This window comes from Haemorhous mexicanus, chromosome 16, assembly GCF_027477595.1.
Source record: "Haemorhous mexicanus isolate bHaeMex1 chromosome 16, bHaeMex1.pri, whole genome shotgun sequence".
Classification (NCBI taxonomy): domain Eukaryota; kingdom Metazoa; phylum Chordata; class Aves; order Passeriformes; family Fringillidae; genus Haemorhous; species Haemorhous mexicanus.
In genome coordinates, this window is record NC_082356.1 from 14,262,901 (window position 1) to 14,283,823 (window position 20,923).

General features: G+C 49.8%; 1 protein-coding gene across 1 annotated transcript; it reads left to right on the forward strand.

Moving 5' to 3' along the window:
* The first annotated feature begins 18,818 nt into the window (after positions 1 to 18,818).
* On the forward strand, positions 18,819 to 19,764 carry LOC132334988 (olfactory receptor 14A16-like). Its single transcript, XM_059861108.1, has one exon. It carries the CDS (start codon positions 18,832 to 18,834, stop codon positions 19,762 to 19,764), a length of 933 nt encoding a protein of 310 aa, XP_059717091.1. The 5' UTR covers positions 18,819 to 18,831.
* The last annotated feature ends 1,159 nt before the right edge of the window (positions 19,765 to 20,923 follow it).

Here is a 20,923-nt window from a genome sequence, read left to right on the forward strand (position 1 = left end):
TGGCTCCATCAGGTTCCATTGTGTCACAGAGCTCTCCTGGGTCCCATGAGGCCTTGGTCTGCCACAGGGGTGTCTTGTTCCTACTGGGCCTGACAATGTCCCAGTGGCACCTGTGTCCCATGAGGCCCCACTTGATCAAAGCAGAGCCTTGCTTCCATGAGATTGCCCTGTGTCACAATCTTCTGCTTGGTTTCATGAGAACCTGGTGTGTTGGCAATTGATCCTTGGATCCTAGAGATTCCATTGCATCACGGGGTGTCCTTGGTTCCATGAGGCCCAGCTCTGTCACAACTGGACCTTGGTTCCATGAGATTCCATTGTATCCCAGCGGTGTCCTTGGTTTCATGAGGCCCTGCTGGGTCCCAGTGGAGCCTTTGTGCCATTCATTCCATGGTGCCACAATGGTCTCCAGCATTCCATGGGGCCACGCAGCCAAAGAGTGGGCCCTTGGTTCCATGAGTTCCCATTCCATCAGGATGTTCTCTTGCATTCCATGAGGCCCTGCTGTGTCACAGTGGAGCCTTTGTTCCCTGTGTTCCCACTGGGACACAATGGTCTCGAGTCCTCCATGAGGCTGAGCCATGAAACTCTGGACACTTGGTTCCATGAGATTCTCTGGTGTCACCATGGTCTCCTGGGTCCTGTAACAATTCAGACTTGGTTCCATGAGATTCCACGGTGTCACCATGGTCTCCTGGGTCCTGTAACAATTCAGACTTGGTTCCATGAGATTCCACAGTGTCACCATGGTCTCCTGGGTCCTGTAACAATTCAGACTTGGTTCCATGAGATTCCACGGTGTCACCATGGTCTCCTGGGTCCTGTAAAAATTCAGACTTGGTTCCATGAGATTCCACGGTGTCACCATGGTCTACTGGGTCCCATGAGGCCCCTCTCTGTGTCACAGTGTTTTCCTTGGTGTCCTGAGAAGCTGATGTGTTGACAGTTGGCCCTGGGTTCCTTGAGATTCCATTGCATCCCAGCGGTGTCCTTGGTTTCATAAAGCCCAGGTTTGTCACAATGGAGCCTTGGTTTCAGGATATTCCATTGTGGCACAATGGTCTCACCCTCTCTGAGGCTGCACTGTGAAACAGTGGACACCTGCTTCCATGAGATTCCATGGGGGAACAGTCAATTCTTTTGCTTCTTCTCTGCCAAGGTCGGGATTAAATCACAAGACAGTGTTTCTTGTTTGGACTCAGGTGTTCATTAGCTCTTGTCCATGTAACAGTCTCACAAGCTGTGAGTTCTGCAGCACTTTGCTAACAAGGGAAAAATGGAGCCCCATCTCTCTCTCTGCAAGGTCTTTTAAGGATAAACTGTCCAAATAACAAATGACACCTCAATTATTTTTCCTTTTAACCCAATAACCAACCACCCGCGCCTGACAACACCGACTTTTTTATCCAATTACACAATACCACCCAAACCCGAGGAGGAAGAGGGAGGATGAGGACGAGGAAGAGTTCAAAGAGGAGAAGGAGAAGGAGGAGAAGAAGAAGGAGAAGAAGAAGATGAACAAGAAGGTGAAGAAGGAGAAGGAAAAGAAGAACGTGAGGAAGAAGAAGAAGAAAAAGAAGGGGAAGAAGGCAAAGTAAAAGGATCATCCTCTGCCCTAAAACCTCCATCTTGCTTTATATATATTACTATATTCTAAAACGGTAAACCCTGAATTTTTCACCACGTGATATTACACCCGTCTATTCAAACTCCACAACCATAATCCCAGGTCCATCATTCCATTTTGGAAGCCTCCTCCAGAGTCCAAGGTCAAATGCAGTGTTCTCTCTGGGGTGAGTGTCTGCCAGCACAGACTCTAAAATTCTCGCAGCCAGGGTTCCAAAAGGTCACAATGTTCTCCTGTGTTCCATTAGGTTCCATCAGGCCTGGCTCTGTCACCATGGACACCTGGGTCCATGGGATTCCCTTGGATAACAATGTTCTCCTCTGTTCCATTAGGTTCCATCAGGCCTGGCTCTGTCACCATGGACACCTGGATCCATGGGATTCCCTTGGATAACAATAGTCCCTAGTGTTCCATCAGGCCTGGCTCTGTCACCATGGACACCTGGTTCCATGAGATTCCCTTGGGTAACAATGTTCTCCAGTGTTCCATCAGGCCTGGCTCTGTCACCATGGACACCTGGTTCCATGAGATTCCATTGTCCCACAGTGGTCTCCTGGGTGCCATGGGGCCTGCCTTTGTCCCAGTGGAACCTTGCTTGCAGGAGCCTTGGCAATGTCCCAGTGGCACAGGGGTTCCATGAGACCCTGCTGTGTCCCAATGGGCCCTTGGCTCCATCAGGTTCCATTGTGTCACAGAGCTCTCCTGGGTCCCATGAGGCCTTGGTCTGCCACAGGGGTGTCTTGTTCCTCCTGGGCCTGACAATGTCCCAGTGGCACCTGTGTCCCATGAGGCCCCACTTGATCAAAGCAGAGCCTTGCTTCCATGAGATTGCCCTGTGTCACAATCTTCTGCTTAGTATCATGAGAACCTGGTGTGTTGGCAATTGATCCTTGGATCCTAGAGATTCCATTGCATCACGGGGTGTACTTGGTTCCATGAGGCCCAGCTCTGTCACAACTGGACCTTGGTTCCATGAGATTCCATTGTATCCCAGCGGTGTCCTTGGTTTCATGAGGCCCTGCTGGGTCACAGTGGAGCCTTTGTGCCATTCATTCCATGGGGCCACAATGGTCTCCAGCATTCCATGGGGCCACGCAGCCAAAGAGTGGGCCCTTGGTTCCATGAGTTCCCATTCCATCAGGATGATCTCTTGCATTCCATGAGGCCCTGCTGGGTCACAGTGGAGCCTTTGTTTCCTGTGTTCCCACTGGGACACAATGGTCTCCAGTGCTCCATGTGGCTGAGCCATGAAACTCTGGACACGGTTCCATGAGATTCCACGGTGTCACCATGGTCTCCTGGGTCCTGTAACAATTCAGACTTGGTTCCATGAGATTCCACAGTGTCACCATAGTCTACTGGGTCCCATGAGGCCCCTCTCTGTGTCACAGTGTTTTCCTTGGTTTCCTGAGAAGCTGATGTGTTGACAGTTGGCCCTGGGTTCCTTGAGATTCCATTGCATCCCAGCGGTGTCCTTGGTTTCATAAAGCCCAGGTTTGTCACAATGGAGCCTTGGTTTCAGGATATTCCATTGTGGCACAATGGTCTCACCCTCTCTGAGGCTGCACTGTGAAACAGTGGACACCTGCTTCCATGAGATTCCATGGGGGAACAGTCAATTCTTTTGCTTCTTCTCTGCCAAGGTCGGGATTAAATCACAAGACAGTGTTTCTTGTTTGGACTCAGGTGTTCATTAGCTCTTGTCCATGTAACAGTCTCACAAGCTGTGAGTTCTGCAGCACTTTGCTAACAAGGGAAAAATGGAGCCCCATCTCTCTCTCTGCAAGGTCTTTTAAGGATAAACTGTCCAAATAACAAATGACACCTCAATTATTTTTCCTTTTAACCCAATAACCAACCACCCATGCCTGACAACACCGACTTTTTTATCCAATTACACAATACCACCCAAACCCAAGGAGGAGGAAGAGGGAGGATGAGGACAAGGAAGAGTTGAAAGAGGAGAAGGAGAAGGAGGAGAAGAAGAAGGAGAAGAAGAAGATGAACAAGAAGGTGAAGAAGGAGAAGGAAAAGAAGAACGTGAGGAAGAAGAAGAAGAAAAAGAAGGTGAAGAAGGCAAAGAAAAAGGATCATCCTCTGCCCTAAAACCTCCATCTTGCTTTATATATATTACTATATTCTAAAACGGTAAACCCTGAATTTTTCACCATGTGATATTACACCCTTCTATTCAAACTCCACACCCATAATCCCAGTTCCATCATTCCATTTTGGAAGCCTCCTCCAGAGTCCAAGGTCAAATGCAGTGTTCTCTCTGGGGTGAGTGTCTGTCAGCACAGAGTCTAAAATTCTCGCAGCCAGGGTTCCAAAAGGTAACAATGTTCACCTGTGTGCAATTAGGTTCCATGAGGCCTGGCTCTGTCACCATGGACACCTGGTTCCATGAGATTCCCTTGGATAACAATGTTCTCCTGTGTTCCATTCGGTTCCATCAGGCCTGGCTCTGTCACCATGGACACCTGGTTCCATGGGATTCCCTTGGATAACTATGTTCTCCTCTGTTCCATTAGGTTCCATCAGGCCTGGCTCTGTCACCATGGACACCTGGTTCCATGGGATTCCCTTGGATAACAATAGTCCCTAGTGTTCCATCAGGCCTGGCTCTGTCACCATGGACACCTGGTTCCATGAGATTCCCTTGGGTAACAATGTTCTCCAGTGTTCCATCAGGCCTGGCTCTGTCACCATGGACACCTGGTTCCATGAGATTCCATTGTCCCACAGTGGTCTCCTGGGTGCCATGGGGCCTGCCTTTGTCCCAGTGGAACCTTGCTTGCAGGAGCCTTGGCAATCTCCCAGTGGCACAGGGGTTCCATGAGACCCTGCTGTGTCCCAATGGGCCCTTGGCTCCATCAGGTTCCATTGTGTCACAGAGCTCTCCTGGGTCCCATGAGGCCTTGGTCTGCCACAGGGGTGTCTTGTTCCTCCTGGGCCTGACAATGTCCCTGTGGCACCTGTGTCCCATGAGGCCCCACTTGATCAAAGCAGAGCCTTGCTTCCATGAGATTGCCCTGTGTCACAATGTTCTGCTTAGTTTCATGAGAACCTGGTGTGCTGGCAATTGATCCTTGGATCCTAGAGATTCCATTGCATCATGGGGTGTCCTTGGTTCCATGAGGCCCAGCTCTGTCACAACTGGACCTTGGTTCCATGAGATTCCATTGTATCCCAGCGGTGTCCTTGGTTTCATGAGGCCCTGCTGGGTCACAGTGGAGCCTTTGTGCCATTCATTCCATGGGGCCACAATGGTCTCCAGCATTCCATGGGGCCACGCAGCCAAAGAGTGGGCCCTTGGTTCCATGAGTTCCCATTCCATCAGGATGATCTCTTGCATTCCATGAGGCCCTGCTGGGTCACAGTGGAGCCTTTGTTCCCTATGTTCCCACTGGGACACAATGGTCTCCAGTGCTCCATGAGGCTGAGCCATGAAACTCTGGACACTTGGTTCCATGAGATTCCACGGTGTCACCATGGTCTCCTGGGTCCTGTAACAATTCAGACTTGGTTCCATGAGATTCCACAGTGTCACCATGGTCTCCTGGGTCCTGTAACAATTCAGACTTGGTTCCATGAGATTCCACAGTGTCACCATGGTCTACTGGGTCCCATGAGGCCCTTCTCTGTGTCACAGTGTTTTCCTTGGTTTCCTGAGAAGCTGATGTGTTGACAGTTGGCCCTGGGTTCCTTGAGATTCCATTGCATCCCAGCGGTGTCCTTGGTTTCATAAAGCCCAGGTTTGTCACAATGGAGCCTTGGTTTCAGGATATTCCATTGTGGCACAATGGTCTCACCCTTTCTGAGGCTGCACTGTGAAACAGTGGACACCTGCTTCCATGAGATTCCATGGGGGAACAGTCAATTCTTTTGCTTCTTCTCTGCCAAGGTCGGGATTAAATCACAAGACAGTGTTTCTTGTTTGGACTCAGGTGTTCATTAGCTCTTGTCCATGTAACAGTCTCACAAGCTGTGAGTTCTGCAGCACTTTGCTAACAAGGGAAAAATGGAGCCCCATCTCTCTCTCTGCAAGGTCTTTTAAGGATAAACTGTCCAAATAACAAATGACACCTCAATTATTTTTCCTTTTAACCCAATAACCAACCACCCGTGCCTGACAACACCAACTTTTTTATCCAGTTACAGAATACCACCCAAACCCGAGGAGGAAGAGGGAGGATGAGGACGAGGAAGAGTAGAAAGAGGAGAAGGAGAAGGAGGAGAAGAAGAAGGAGAAGAAGAAGATGAACAAGAAGGTGAAGAAGGAGAAGGAAAAGAAGAACGTGAGGAAGAAGAAGAAGAAAAAGAAGGTGAAGAAGGCAAAGAAAAAGGATCATCCTCTGCCCTAAAACCTCCATCTTGCTTTATATATATTACTATATTCTAAAATGGTAAACCTTGAATTTTTCACCATGTGATATTACACCCTTCTATTCAAACTCCACACCCATAATCCCAGTTCCATCATTCCATTTTGGAAGCCTCCTCCAGAGTCCAAGGTCAAATGCAGTGTTCTCTCTGGGGTGAGTGTCTGTCAGCACAGAGTCTAAAATTCTCGCAGCCAGGGTTCCAAAAGGTAACAATGTTCACCTGTGTTCCATTAGGTTCCATCAGGCCTGGCTCTGTCACCATGGACACCTGGTTCCATGAGATTCCATGGGGTAACGATTTTCTCCAGTGTTGAATCAGGCCTGGCTCTGTCACCATGGACACCTGGTTCCATGACATTCCATGGGGTATCAATGTTCTCCAGTGTTCCATCAGGCCTGGCTCTGTCACCATGGACACCTGGTTCCATGAGATTCCCTTGGGTAACAATGTTCTCCAGTACTCCATGAGGCCTGGCTCTGTCACCATGGACACCTGGTTCCATGAGATTCCATGGGGTAACAATGTTCTCCAGTGTTCCATTAATTTCAGTTAACCTGGTTCTGTCACCATGGACACCTGGTTCCATGGGATTCCATTGGGTAACAATGTTCTCCAGTGTTTCTTGAGCCCTGGATTTGTCAGCATGGACATCTGGTTCCATGAGATTCCATGGGGTAACAATGTTCTCCTGTGTTCCATTAGGTTCCATCAGGCCTGGCTCTGTCACCATGGACACCTGTTACCATGGGATTCCCTTAGGCAACCATGTTCTCCGGTGTTCCATCAGGCCTGGCTCTCTCACCATGGACACCTGGTTGCATGGGATTCCATGGGGTAACAATGTTCTCTAGTGTTCCATTAGGTTCCATCAGGCCTGGCTCTGTCACCATGGACACCTGGTTCCAAGAGATTCTTTCATGGTCTGAGCCTGGCGAAATGCCAGTGCTTCCATGAGAAAACCTCTTTTCCTGGTATCTACTGTGAGATGTGATCAGAGACTGAGCCGAGCTGGCTCCAACTTACGATTGAAAGGAAAAAAAACTTTATTAACATAAAACTACAGGGAAAAACACACAGAACACAGGATGAAAACCTTCCAAATTTCCTCCTCCTCCCCCCACCAAATTTCCTAATTCTGTTACCACCCTTTGGATAATCAGTTCTCAAGTCTTTGAGAAGAGAGGAGTCCCTTTTGCACCACAGACTTCACCCAGGAAACAGTCGAAACTTCTCGTGTTTCCGTGTCACGTGAGGCTCCGCCCGGAGAACATTTTGCCATCGTGACCTCTTCCTTCCATGTCCAGTGCTCTCACCACTGCACATGGACCAGAGCTGCTTCTAGGGTTTTTCCCTTTAAGGATGCTTTGTCCATTTCCAAAAAAGAGCACAGTCCCTCTCCTTTTGGGACACCTGTCCCCGCCATGTTTCACCCCCTGGGGCTGAGGGGTCTCTTGAACAGAGATCATCTTCCTCTTCTTCTTCTTCGGAGATGGAGGGCACCACCACCATTCTCCTCCACCCTTCGTCTCTGTTCACACACTCTCACATCACCGGCACTCTCCTGGCTCTGAGCCCTTGCCTCCCCCTAGATGCAGCCTCTGTGTCACAGGAACTCAAGGGTTCTGTCCATAGCTATCCAAGAAAAGTCCAGCCAAAAGCCACTCCATCATCTCCTCCCACCTAGAATTCTTCTCAACTTTTTCTCAATCTCACCAACTCCAGGAGGAATCAGCATTTGCAAGGTTTCCATCGTCCCAAGAAGGGTTAAAAGTCCCAGGCTCTGCCAGTTTGGTTCATGAACTCCCACGGCTGGCTGCTCTGCTGGGCACCCCCTCCCTTCTCCTTCACTCCAGCCGCGCTATCACAAGCACAGTCTGCTCTCGCTCTCTCTCCCTCCGGGGGGGGAATGGGGGATGGCTGCCCGAAGCCCTGGAAGTGCAATGCTCCTCCACCCTTCGGCCCAGACCTGGCCTACCTCCCTCCGGCCACATGGCTCCCTTCCCCCCCCTGCCCAGCTCGGAGCTGGACAGGGGAGAGGTCTCGTCTGGTCCAGGGCCGGAACTCAAAAGGAACTTCCAGTGGGAGTTCACAGCTTTTAACCCCCTGTGTTCTCAGAGGCGTATCCATGCCCTCAGTGGACAAACCAGGTGCCAGTATTAAAATCTGGACACCGATTGGCGTGACCACACCATCCCAAAAAAAACCATTTCCCATCAAACCACGACACTCTGCCACCAGCACACCCCAGACACAGGTGGAGGAAGAAGCAGCAGGGGCTGTTTTGTGGCCATGCCCAAGAGAAACTGGAAGGGTGCCCTCCCTCTGTCTCACTTGGTTGGCTTTCTGACTGGCTCTGAGCCTGGGGCTGCCATTCCTCACTTGTGGGGACCAGAACCACACCCAGGATCCCAGCACTGCCTGACAGCGCTCCGGGCACTGGCACGGTCGTGCCTCCAAGTCTCAGGCACCGTGCTGCAGCTTCATTTGCCCTTAGGCACACCCAAAGCTCTCTGTTAAGCCCAGATGGTCTCTGGTTCTGCCCTCTTCCTGATCCTGTGCAGGGATGGAGCACTGCTGTGCTTTCAAGAAGCTGTTCTTGAAACCTTCCAGCATTCCAAGCTCCTTAGCCTTCCATGGATGCTTGCCATGGAATCCCTCACAGCTGGGTTCAGAGCATCCTCAGGTTTGCTCTTCCAAAGTCCAGGGGCTCCAGGGTGCTCAGCAAGATCTGTAACTCCACAGTGTTCTGGAACTGGACTTTCAGCACAGGGACCTTTCCAGCCTGATCTGCCCTCGTTCCTCTGTGTCTGTGCACAAAACACGGTGTGGAAGAGAATGGCATGAGGGGCCTGTGTGTCCCAGGGCTCTGGATTTGCATTGCTCCAGCTCCACAGGGATGCAGGTAAAGCAAAGAAGCCAAACTGTTTATTAATGGAAGGCAAAGCAAAGGGATGAGCTGGGAGGGAAGAAAGGGGATGGGCAGGTTCTGAGGGCTGGAGGGAGGGAGCTGTCAACAGCAAGAGAGAAGGCAGGAGCTATGGGAGCTTCCCCCAGGCTCAGCTGTGCCAGTCATCAGCTGTGCCTGGAGCTCCAGCTGATCTCCTCTGGTCTCCAGGTGGTGTCACCTTCCAAGGGATCTGGAGGTCTTAAAGAGACACTGGTTCTTCTGAGCCAGCAGATGAAAGTAGTTCTGCAGCTCTTCCCTCGAACATCACCTGAACAAATATGCTTATGCAGGAGGGGCTGTTGTCTTCACTCAGGCCTTGAAGGGCTGAAAGAGAGAGGAACAGAGACACAGTCAGAACCTGGATGTGCAGGAATCCAAGGAGACCTTTCTGCCAGAGCCATCCCACCCAGCTCTGGTCATGGCCACAAGAGAGGATGGGCCAAGGGGATCAGCTGCAAGGTGCTGGCCATGAATCCCCCTTCCCACATCCCTGAAATCTCTGTGTGCTCTGCCCACAGCACCCCTCGTCCACACAAGGAGCGAAGCCCACCACAGCTGGGGCAGGGATTGCAGCTCCCTGCCCTGGCATTGCAGCTCACCCAGCCAGCCCCTGCTGACAGCCTGCTGCCCTCAGTCACCCTCACAGAGGGCCTGGAGCTCTTCCTTCTGCTCCATCAGGAGCAGCCTGGCCATCCCTGAGAACACAGGCTAACCATAACTAAGGCTGCTGTGGCTATTATCCAGTTTGCTTTATGGCCTAATAAGGTGAGGAATTAATGGATTTTTAACTTCCTCTGGAAAGCAGGCACATGGATTCAGAGCTATCAGACAGTGAGTTTATGGGTTTGGGTTACTTTAAGAATGGTACTTACTGTGAGGAAATGACACTGGGGGAAATTTTCTCCCAGCTGTTCAGCCAGCTCTTTGGGTCTGCCCCACCAGTTTTCAAAGGTTTCAGATCCACTCTAAATGCTAAAGATACCATACAGTGGTTGGTGTTGTTGATAGGCCTGTTCTATTTAGCATTCAGAGATAAAGGAAGATTAACCTGGATAACCACACTGACACCTACCCCAGAGCCTAGGGATGCTGCTGCCCCAGAGCCTGCCCCTGCCCCAGAGCCCATCTCAGAAATGAACCACCCAGGTTGGGTGGGGATTCTAGTGAAAGAGATGGGCCAGATGCTGAAGGAGTACATTTCCCCAGCTGGTGAAAAACCCTGCCCCTGCCACAAAGAGGGAGAGTCTGATGGTGCAGCAGTGGAACCCACAGATGTTACAACAGTCCAGGTTCCAGCTGAAGTGCAAAGGCAATCACAGCCAGTAGCAGTTGCCCTGGTGGAAACAGGGAGGTCTAAGATGAAGCCAGAGCACCCAGATGAGGATAAGAAAGGAGGGCCCTCACAACCCACAGGAGAGACAACAGCTGAGATCATCACTGAGTCCCTGATGTACAAAAGTCTCTGCAATCTGCACAAAGACATTGTACAATGGGGATGTGAGTTTTATACAACCTGTCTATTTTGGGTCTTGGACCTTATGGGTACAGTTGTGCAACTGGATGGTGGTGAGGCAACGAAATTGGGACCCCCTACCCAGGACTCAGGTATGAATCAGATTTTTGTAAGGGAGCCAGGGTCTCTTTCCCTCTGGGAGCGGCTTTTAATGAGTGTCAGAGAGAGGTTTGTCCACAGGGAGAGAATGCAGGAGCACCACCATAGAATGTGCTGGAAGACCCTCTGAGGGGGGAGGAAGGGATCCAACAGCTGAGAGAAGTGGCAGTATTGGAGGTACTCTTTGGGAGGGATGGACAGCATGATAATGACTCCGACATGGTCAGGTGCACAGGGCAAATGCTGTGGAGTCTGGCAAATCTGGGGCCATCTCAATACATCACCTTCACTGAAACAATTAATGCCAATACCAAGCGAGAGACAGTGGGCTCTGCTGCCAACAAGCTTAGAAATTATGAAAGTATGATCAATGGCCTGATGCAGGCTCATGTCTCTGCCATGGTTCAAGAACTCAGAGAGGTGAGGAGGGAGATGAAGGAGATGAGGAGGAACAGTTCCCACATTGCAGCAGTGTGAGTCACAGGCCCCATAGTCAAAGCCCAACGTTCCCCAGCCAGAGAGAGAGGGTACCCCCCACGGGCTGACCTGTGGTTCTTTCTGTGTGACCATGGGGAAGACATGGGAAGGTGGGATGGGAAACCTACTTCTGTCCTGGCAGCACAGGTGTGTGAACTCAAGGAGGGAAACACTAACTGAGAAAACTCCAGTAATGTGAAGGTAGCCTCAGCCTCCCGTGACCGAGCTGCTGAGTATGATCTTTCAGATCCCCTTGAAGGTACCTCTGCCATGTATGCCTTCATAAGCAGACACTGGTCTTTTCAAACCAAGCCAAGGGGAAAGGTTCAAAGCCTCAGTTTTAATTCCCATAAAGTTTGAAGGAACAAATAAAATAGGGACTGGGGATATTCTGTTAGTTCCAGATGCAAGGTGAAATTTATTAGGATGGGATTTACAGGTGCAGTTTGACATTGTAGAGCTCCCAGAGAAAGAAAAAATGGTAGTTAAGCTTCTCCACTTAAGGGAAGAAAATAAGGAGAAAATTCATGAGATTATGTGGCCAAAACTAAAAAACTGAGGTAAATTAAACATCAAACCTTTAGTAATAAAGATAGTTAATGAAAACCATCCAGTTTGGGTACGACAATATCCAGTCTCCCTGGAGGGGAGACGAGGACTACGGCCGGTGATCCAGGACCTACTTGAGGACAGGACCTTGGAACCATGTATGTCCCCCCATAATACACCTATATTACCAGTAAAGACGTCAGATGGGACTTGCAGGCTTGTCCAAGATTTGAGAGAAGTGAACAAAGAACAGTGAATCCATACCCAGTTGTGCCTAATCCCTATATGCTACTGAGAAACATCCCAGTGGTTCAGTCTGATAGACCTAAAAGATGCTTTTTGGGGGTGCCCACTGGCAGAGAAAAGTGGGATATATTTGCCTTTGAATGGGAGGACCCTGATTCTGGGAAGAAAGCAACAGCTTCGGTGGACTGGGTTACCCCAAGGGTTTTCCGAATCCCCAAATTTCTTCGGTCAAGCCCTAGGAGAAGGACTACAACTCTTCTCCATGAAATCTGAGATAAAGCTCATCCAATATGTAAATAATTTGCTTCTCTCAGGACAGGAAGAAAAAGAAGTTTGGGAATCCACCATAGTGTTGCTAAATTTTCTGTGGGACCAAGGGCTTTGGGTATTAAAAAAAAAAACTCCAATTTATAGAATGCGAAGTAAAATACCTAGGAGATGTGATTGGTCAAGGGAGCTGGTGGCTGAACCTGAACCCTGAGAGCAATATGGGGATAGTCTCACTCCCACGGCCAAAAACTAAGAGGGAAGTCAGAAGGCTTTTAGGCCTGTTGGGATATTGTAGGCTATGGATTGAAGGATACACGCAGGACATCAAGTTCCTCTATGAAAAGTTAGTTGAAGAAGAGATTACATTGGAAAAAGGTGATGAACAAAAGTTTGAAGTTTTAAAGCAAAGATTAGTCAGTGCACCAGCACTCAGTCTTCCTGCCTTAGACAAAGCTTTTTATCTGTTTCTATATGTAGAAAGAGGGGTAGCACATGGAGTGCTAAGACTGAGGAGGATCCAGGAAACCAGTGGCCTATTTATCAAAATTCCTAGGCCCTGTCAGCCAGGGGTGGCCAACCTGCATTCAGACAGTGGCAGCAACTGCCGTACTTGTAGAGGAAAGCAAAAAATTAACCTTGGGGGAAAATTGAAAGTATACACCCCTCACTCAGTTAGAAATATCCTAAGCCGAAAGGCTGAGAAATGGCTCAGTGATTCCCAAGTGCAAAACTATAAAGCCATCTTAATAAATAGTGATTTAGAGCTAATCGTGAGTAACCAACTCAACCCTGCCCAGTTCTTGTATGGAGAACCAGGTGAGGAACTAATACAAAATTGCCCAGAAGTTATAAACTATCAAACTGAAGTAAGAGAGGATCTAACAGATCAACCACTCCAAGGTGGGAAACAATTGTACATCAATGGATCTTCACAAGTAATAAAGGGGCACAGGGTATCGGGTATGCTCTAGTGCATGAAGGGTTGGTAGCCACAGAAAAGAGAAAGTTACCTTCCAACTGGTCAGCCATAGCATGTGAGCTATATGCCCTAAAGTGAGTGCTGGAAATATTAGCACAGAAAAAGGGAGCCATATATACAGACTGAAAATACACTTTTGGAGGAATGCATACCTTTGGAAAAATTTGGGAAGGGAGGGGGCTATTAAATTCGAAGGGAAAGGGACTGATTTACAAAAAACCTTTTAAGAGGTATTAAAAATGTTACAACTGCCAGAAATAGCAGTGGTGTATGTTAAAGGACATCAAAAAGGGGTGGCTCAAGAAGCGCAAAGGGACAATTTAGGAGATTTAGATGCTAAGAATGCAACTGAATCAAGGGCAGAAAAATTAATGATAGCATTAAGCCTCATGAGAGAAATGCAAGAAGTCCCTGTATTCAGTGGGACAGAAGAGGAAGAACTGCTTAAAATAGGAGCCAGGAAAGGTAACGAAGGGAAGTGGAGATTAGCAGATGGGAGGCAAGTGTTGAATAAGAAAATGCTAGAAGGCGTACATGGAACAACACATTGGGGTACACAAGTGCTAAGTGATCAATTTCTAAGGGATTGGGGCTGCATAGGAACTTTCAGAATAGCTAAGCAAGTAACTGAATGGCATGTGATATGTCAACAGGTGATTAAGGAAATCATGAGGAAAACATTCAGAGGAGGGTAAGAACTAGCCTTAAGGTCCTTTCAAAACATCCAAGTCAACTTTACCAAGCTTCTCCAGGTACAATGGTGGAAGTTTTTGCTAGTGATAGTAGATCATGTGACTCCTTGGGTAGAAAGCCAATGCCAATGTTGTGAGTAAAACACTTCTAGAATCAATCATTCCCTGATATGGGATAGCAAACAGGATTGATTCAGACCGGGGAACTCATTTACATCTAAGATATTGCAGAAAGTTGTTTAGGCCCTGGGAGTAAACACTCCATGGCATCCACAGAGTTCCAGTCATGTTGTAAGGATGATTCAATCTCTTAAAAGAGCTCTCGTTCAGCTGATGATTGAAACTCCAATGTCATGGATAAAAAGTCTCACTTGGGCCTTATTAAGAAGTAGGAACCAACCCCAGTCAGATCTGGGGGTGTCACCCTATGAAATGATGTTTGGGTTGCCCTTTCTGACCTCACCCCAGAGGGTTGCCACCTCTGAGGAAGGGGAAGCCAATGCCAAGAAATAAGTTATGTCTATAGCACAAACCATAGAAGGGCTAAGACATAAAGGGGCAATTCCTCAGACTGCCACCCTGGATTTCAGAATCCATAATAATAATCCTGGGGATTGGGTGATGATTAAGTCATGGAGAGATCAGCCTCTAACTCCTCAGTGGGAAGGTCCCTTTCAGGTACTGCTCACCACAGAATCGGCCGTGCGAACGGCAGAGCGGGGATGGACTCATGCCAACAGAGTCAAAGGCCCAGTAGAAGAACCCAAAGAGTGGACTAAAACATCCAGGCTGGGTGAAACGAGATTGACTCTCAAGGAGAGACTGAAAGACAACCAGAGAAACAGCAGGAAGCCCAAAAAGTAGAGTCAAGCTTCCATCAACCAGCTCAAGAACTGTCTTCCTGTTTTCATGGGTGAGAATTACCAGCACCTGTTGAGGGGAAGTACACAAGGGACTGTAAAAGGTAATGGGACAGCTCTTTAAGAAAATAAGACAAAGGGAGGAGGGCAAGACCAGGTTGCCCCTTTGTTTGCTACCAAGAAGGCTCCATAGCCCTGCTGTGGGTAGCAACCCTGTAGGCATGGTAAGGTAGGGACAAAAGGCCAGACCAGACCTCTGACATTCCTCAGTTGTCTTTTAATTCAACAGGGACTGGAGGGCAGGACTGAGTTGGGCTCTTTACTCACCCCTAAGATACACTGACTATGGGTAGCAGCCACATAGGCACGGTAGGTGGGAGTCAAAGCCATACTGGACATCTGTGATGCCCTTTTGTCCATTCCAAATAAGTGTGTCCAAGGAAAACCTGAGATTTTTTTCTCCTGTTCCCACTGTCCTTGCCCACATCAACAGATGCGGGTATGACTCATTCAAGAGAGAGAGACTAAGTTTTTTACCTAATTTTTCAAGAAAAATAATATTGAAAAAGAAAAGGGGGGTTTGTTATAGGTGAGTAATCCTATGGTTGACTCTCACAATTAAGGGGTGAATATTAAATATATGTTAAGAGAAGTTCTGTAGATGTAGAGTTATCCTTTCCCTCCCCCTTGCATTGTTCTCACGGGATGGCCTCAGTGGTTGGGGCATTTGGGAGGGTTGGCTTGTTACTAAGGCAGCACCTGACCTCCAATCAAGGTGTAAGAAAGGGATCTCCACCAGCGGACAGAGAAGAAGGAGGCGATTGACAAGACTTTGGGAGGGGCTAGAGGTATAAAAGACAGAACATCCATTTTGTTTTCCATTCAGCACATGGTGACTGAATCCTTTGGTCCTGGTGCTGTGTTCTTTTGTTTTTTCAGTCTTCTGTTGTATTTTGATAAGATCTTAATAAACCATTTAAATTTTTGAAAGTAAAAATCATTTCTCACGTGGGGTTGGGGAATGTGGGGCAAGGCTGTCTACACTGGGTCAGCTCTCAAGGTAAAACTTCTCTGACCTGGCCAGACCTCCTTCTGAGCAGCCCTGGATCAATACCAATCACAGAATGCTGCATGCAATCACCTCTTGTATAATAAGAACAGCAATACAAGACACCCTTTAAGATAGGAATACGTTTCCTAGAAGCTCTTTGAACTATTTCTCCATAACTGTAAAAGGAAACCTTTCTGATGAACTGCACTAGAGCAGTGGGAAATCAAGGCAGAGCCATGGTTTGTCAGGACTTGCTTGATCCTAATGAGCCCCATGGTGCATCTGGAGCTGAGCCCTTGAATCTCAGGGCCTGAGAGGAGATTGCAAAAACCTTTCTAGGAATCAAAGTCAGAAGAAAACCACAAGGTGTCTCCAGGCATGAATGGGTCCCACTGAGGTCCATCCCCAACAAAGGCTCCTCATGGACTCCTTGGAGGAGAAAACTGGAGGCCAGGATGGCACAAAAAACCTCTCAGAGATTCAGAATGGAAAAAAAACTCCAAAGTACTTTAAAAACATTGAGTATCTCAAAGCATTAATGAGCCCCACTGAGTGTCAATACAAAGCTCTCAAGGGACTAATTAAAGCAGATAATTGCAGGCTATGACTGCATAATCTTTCATATAGAGTCTGTATCAAAAGGGAAACATCAAGTACCTTAAATAACTGAAGTACCCTAAGTATTAATGAGCCCCACTGAGTGTTGTTACTGACAAAGCCTCCCCAGGGACTAATTACAGCAGGTAATTGGAGGCCATGATTGCACAAACCTCTCAGACACTCCAAGGCAAAAGCCAAACCCAAAGTCCTTTGAAAAACCTGCAGTCCCTGGGAGCATTCAGGAGCCCCCAGGGCCATTGCTGACCAGGCTCCCCAGGGACTCCTTCCAGCAGATCCTTGAGGCCACTGGGATGTGGGCTAGGGGGGGATGCTGAGGGCAGGACAAGGGGCTGACAGTGCCCAGCCTGGCTGGGGCTGTGCCAGGAGGCCCCAGTGCCTCAGGACAAGGTGTCTCCTCCCAGCCCTTGGTGGCACAGACCCTGCTGTGGCCCAGGGCACCAAGACTTGGCTTCTCTTTGTCCCCAGCTGTCATCACTGCCTCCAGTTCTCTGCTCTGCCTGGGGCCTGGGGACACTTTCTCAGTCGTGTCCCTCAGTGGGACCCATTAAAAGTGAAAGAAACTTTGGAGTGTGATTCTGACTTGGAGTTCTGGAGAGATTTCTTCAGCTCCCTCTCAGGGACTGAAGTTCAGAGCCTGAGCACAAAGCCCCAGAGGGTCATTAAAGTCCTTGTGCTGTGTCTGTGCTGCTGAGCTGGGCTGGGCTCCTGGCACAGAGGCAGCTCCTGGTAACCAAGAAGAGCTTCAAAAGCACATTTCTCTTGATGAGCAGCTCTTCTCCCAGCCCAGCAGGGCTGGGGCACTGCCTGCAGCCACCCCGGGCACAGCACAGAGGCACAGAGAGCTTCAATCAGTCAGGGCTGGGAAGGTGCTGAGAAGTGCCTGGGGCACAATCACTGCCAGCCCTTGGCACAGGAACCTCTGGCTGCAGGACAATGCAGCTGCAGCTCCTGGAGCCATCTCCTAAAGCTGGAACATCCCAATGCCTGCAGACTCTGTGAGTACAACTCTGGGTATTTCTGGTGCAGGGGAGGTGAAATGCTCATGAAGCTCTGACATGCTGAGGGGTTCTGGACAGTCATAGAATATTTCCAAGACAAGTATTTTGATAAAAAAGAGGAAATTTTGTAAGGCTTTATATTCAGTGGCATAATATTAGGGAATTGCAGGGAGAAGGGATAAATATGAAAGGTTAATTAGGAAGTAATAATAATGAATTTTGACAACAGCCAGAGAGATCTGAGCTGTTACTTTTAGTGATCCATAGGTTCACAGGAGATCCCTAATGTGTTTTCAGCCACTCTGCCCTTGGACAGCACCAGCAGCACCTTTGCTGGAGCCATCAGGCTCAGTCTGAGCTGTCCTTTCTCCAAGCTGCAAACAGAACCTGCCCCCAGCCAGTGCCCTGCAAACAGGCAGGGTTCTGTAGGGCCAAGGAGATTGCACAGAGATTTGGGGTCTGTGAGTGCTGGCACGGAGAGATCAGGCACAGGGAAACACCTGCAGGAGGAAAATCTCCAGGAAGCAGAGAGAAGATCAGGCAGTGGGAGAAAACAAAACCCAGAAATGCTGTGGCAGGGAGAGTTGAGAGATCTCCACAGGATCTCCTGCAGTGCAGCCCCTCCCTCTGAACAAGCCCCCTCCCTCCTGTGCCCCCAGCCAAGCCTCTGCCCTCAGGGCCGGGGCTCCAAGGCGTGCAGCCCCTCCTGTGCAGGCAGAGCTGCAGCAGAGCCGTGTGGCAGCTCTGCAGCCCCGGGCCCAGTTCCCTCTGCAGGGCACAGGGCTGGGAGCAGCTGCCCAGCCCTGGGGGCTCTGGCAGGGGGCACAGCTGGCTCAGGGTGACTCTGTCCCCAGTGCCCGGCTCTGGGCAATGCTGTCAGTGCAGCCAGGGAAGGAGCTGCATCTCCCTCAATCCAATGCCATCATAAGGGCACTTGGAAGTCTCCCTGAGATTTCAGTCCAAGCTGGGAGCTTCAATCCAGGGTGCAAACCTGTCCTAGAGCATCTCTGAGTTCTAAGATTGATAGGAAAAGGCAGAGGTGTTGTGACACTGAAAATGCTGTGGGGTTGGTGAAATGATCAAAGCGAGTCCTTGGCTACAAATGTGGAGCTGGGCTGTGGTGGATCCATCTGCTCTCAGTCGTACCTGGTGACATTTTATGTGAAGAATGGGAAGGTGATCAGCCTCCACCTGACAAAGGATAAAATATAGAAAAACTTTGAACAGGTCAGAATGACAGACCATCTCCTCAAATCCCTACTCATCACTTTGCCTCACTGAACTTGCTCTGTTCTCCCTGAATGCAGCAGAAATGCTGAGGGTTTCTAATATCCAAGAACACCAGCAAAGATGTGGGACCTCTAAAAAACGCAAGAACACTTGAACAACAAAGCATGTCCATCTGTGTTACACAGGAGGGGGTAATGGAAATGGCTTTGATTTTGGTACATGTATCTCCTCTAACACTTCACTGTACTTTTCTCCATGAACAGGTCCCCATGTGCAGCCCCAGCAAATGTCCAACAGCAGCTCCATCAGGCACTTCCTCCTGCTGGCACTGGCAGACACGCGGCAGCTGCAGCTCCTGCACTTCTGCCTCTTGCTGGCCATCTCCCTGGCTGCCCTCCTGGGCAACGGCCTCATCATCAGCGCCGTAGCCTGCGGCCACCACCTGCACACGCCCATGTTCTTCTTCCTGCTCAACCTGGCCCTCAGCGACCTGGGCTCCATCTGCACCACTGTCCCCAAAGCCATGCACAATTCCCTCTGGGACACCAGGAACATCTCCTACTCAGGATGTGCTGCACAGCTCTTTTTTTTGTATTTCTTCATCTCAGCAGAATATTTCCTCCTGACCATCATGTGCTACGACCGCTATGTGTCCATCTGCAAACCCCTGCACTACGGGACCCTCCTGGGCAGCAGAGCTTGTGCCCACATGGCAGCAGCTGCCTGGGCCAGTGCCTTTCTCAATGCCCTCATGCACACAGCCAATACATTTTCCCTGCCCCTGTGCCATGGCAATGTGCTGGGCCAGTTCTTCTGTGAAATCCCACAGATCCTCAAGCTCTCCTGCTCCAATTCCCACCTCAGGGAACTCTGGCTCATTGCTGTCAGTGCCTATTTAGCACTTGGTTGTTTTGTGTTCATTGTTTTCTCCTATGTGCAGATCTTCAGGGCTGTGCTGAGGATCCCCTCTGAGCAGGGACAGCACAAAGCCTTTTCCACTTGCCTCCCTCACCTGGCTGTGGTCTCCCTGTTTGTCAGCATTGGCACATTTGCTCAATTGAAGCCCCCCTCTATCTCCTCCCCATCCCTGGATCTGGCCCTGTCAGTTCTGTACTCGGTGGTGCCTCCAGCCCTGAACCCCCTCATCTACAGCCTGAGGAACCAGGAGCTCAAGGCTGCAGTGTGGACACTGATGACTGGATGGTTTTGGAAACATTAAACTGCTGGGCAATTTCCGCCAATCACTTGTAATAAAAGTCATATTTGATACTTCTTGTTGGTTTTGTTTAGAGGTTCTTTTTCTTAATTTTACTTCTTTTCATCTTGTAAATAAAGAAGGGTACTTGTTTACGTCATTTCTCATTTTGTAAGTTTTCTGCAGAGATGCCATTTTGTTGCCTTCTCTGGAGCTGCAGCAGCAATGTCTGTGTGCAGAGCTAGGGCAGGTCAGTGCTGGCACAGCAGCTGTGCCCAGCAGCAGCAGCACTTGGTGTTGCCAGTGCTGCTCCCGTGGCCCTGCCCCGCTGCCCTGGTGGCCCTGGTGTTGCTGTAGGGCCTGAGTGCTCTCAGGGCCAGGCACAGCTCTGGGGGTGGCAGTGCCAGGGCTGCAGCAGGGACAGGCCATGGGCACTGCTGGGGCTGCGCTGACGCCTCAGGCCAGGCCCTGGGGGCTCCAGGCTCCTTGCCCAGGCTCTCTCGAGAACACACCCAGGCCAATGCTGAGCACAGAAAACCCCCGTGAGCAGCCCCAGGGTGGCTGTGGGCAGGCTGGGGGCAAACAGCATGGCTGGTGCTCTGCAAGGGCCCTGGGGGAGATGGGAAGGAGCAGCAGAGCAGGGGCTGATCCATCCCCACTGTGCTGGACAGCCCAGGGCAGCGTCCCAGAGCGTCCTCATGGAGCTGCCAACAACATCCCCCCTCTGCAGCCCTGGGCTCTCCCCCAGCTCACACAGGTGCCCCATCCTTGCAGGCACAAACACGGCAGCACTGGCTCAGGAGCCCCTGTTTGCATTGCACAGAGCAGGGGGAGCACCCCCATGCTGTTGGTGTGGGGACATGAACCTGAGGGAGCACAAATGCCATCAGCCCCTGGGGCCAGCAAGGGCTGGGGGACACCAGGGAAACCACTCAGCTTTGTCCTGGCCTCTGCAGTCAGCCAGAAAGTTTGTTCCCATCAGCTGAGGGTTTCATGTCCCACTGCAGACACTGTTGCTCAGAGCCAGGGCTGCCTGGCAGCCACCCCCAAACTGCCCTCAGCATTTCCTTTGCTTCACCTTTGCTTTCTTTACTCTTCCCTTGTAAAAATTTCCTTCCTCTTGCCCACCTCTGTTCCCTCCCCTGCAAACAGCCCATCCCTGTTTGCCCTTTCCTCTCTGGCC

Coding starts and splice junctions, on each gene's coding strand:
- LOC132334988 (XM_059861108.1), top strand. CDS start 18,832: ATGTCCAACAGCAGCTCCATCAGGCACTTCCTCCTGCTGGCACTGGCA.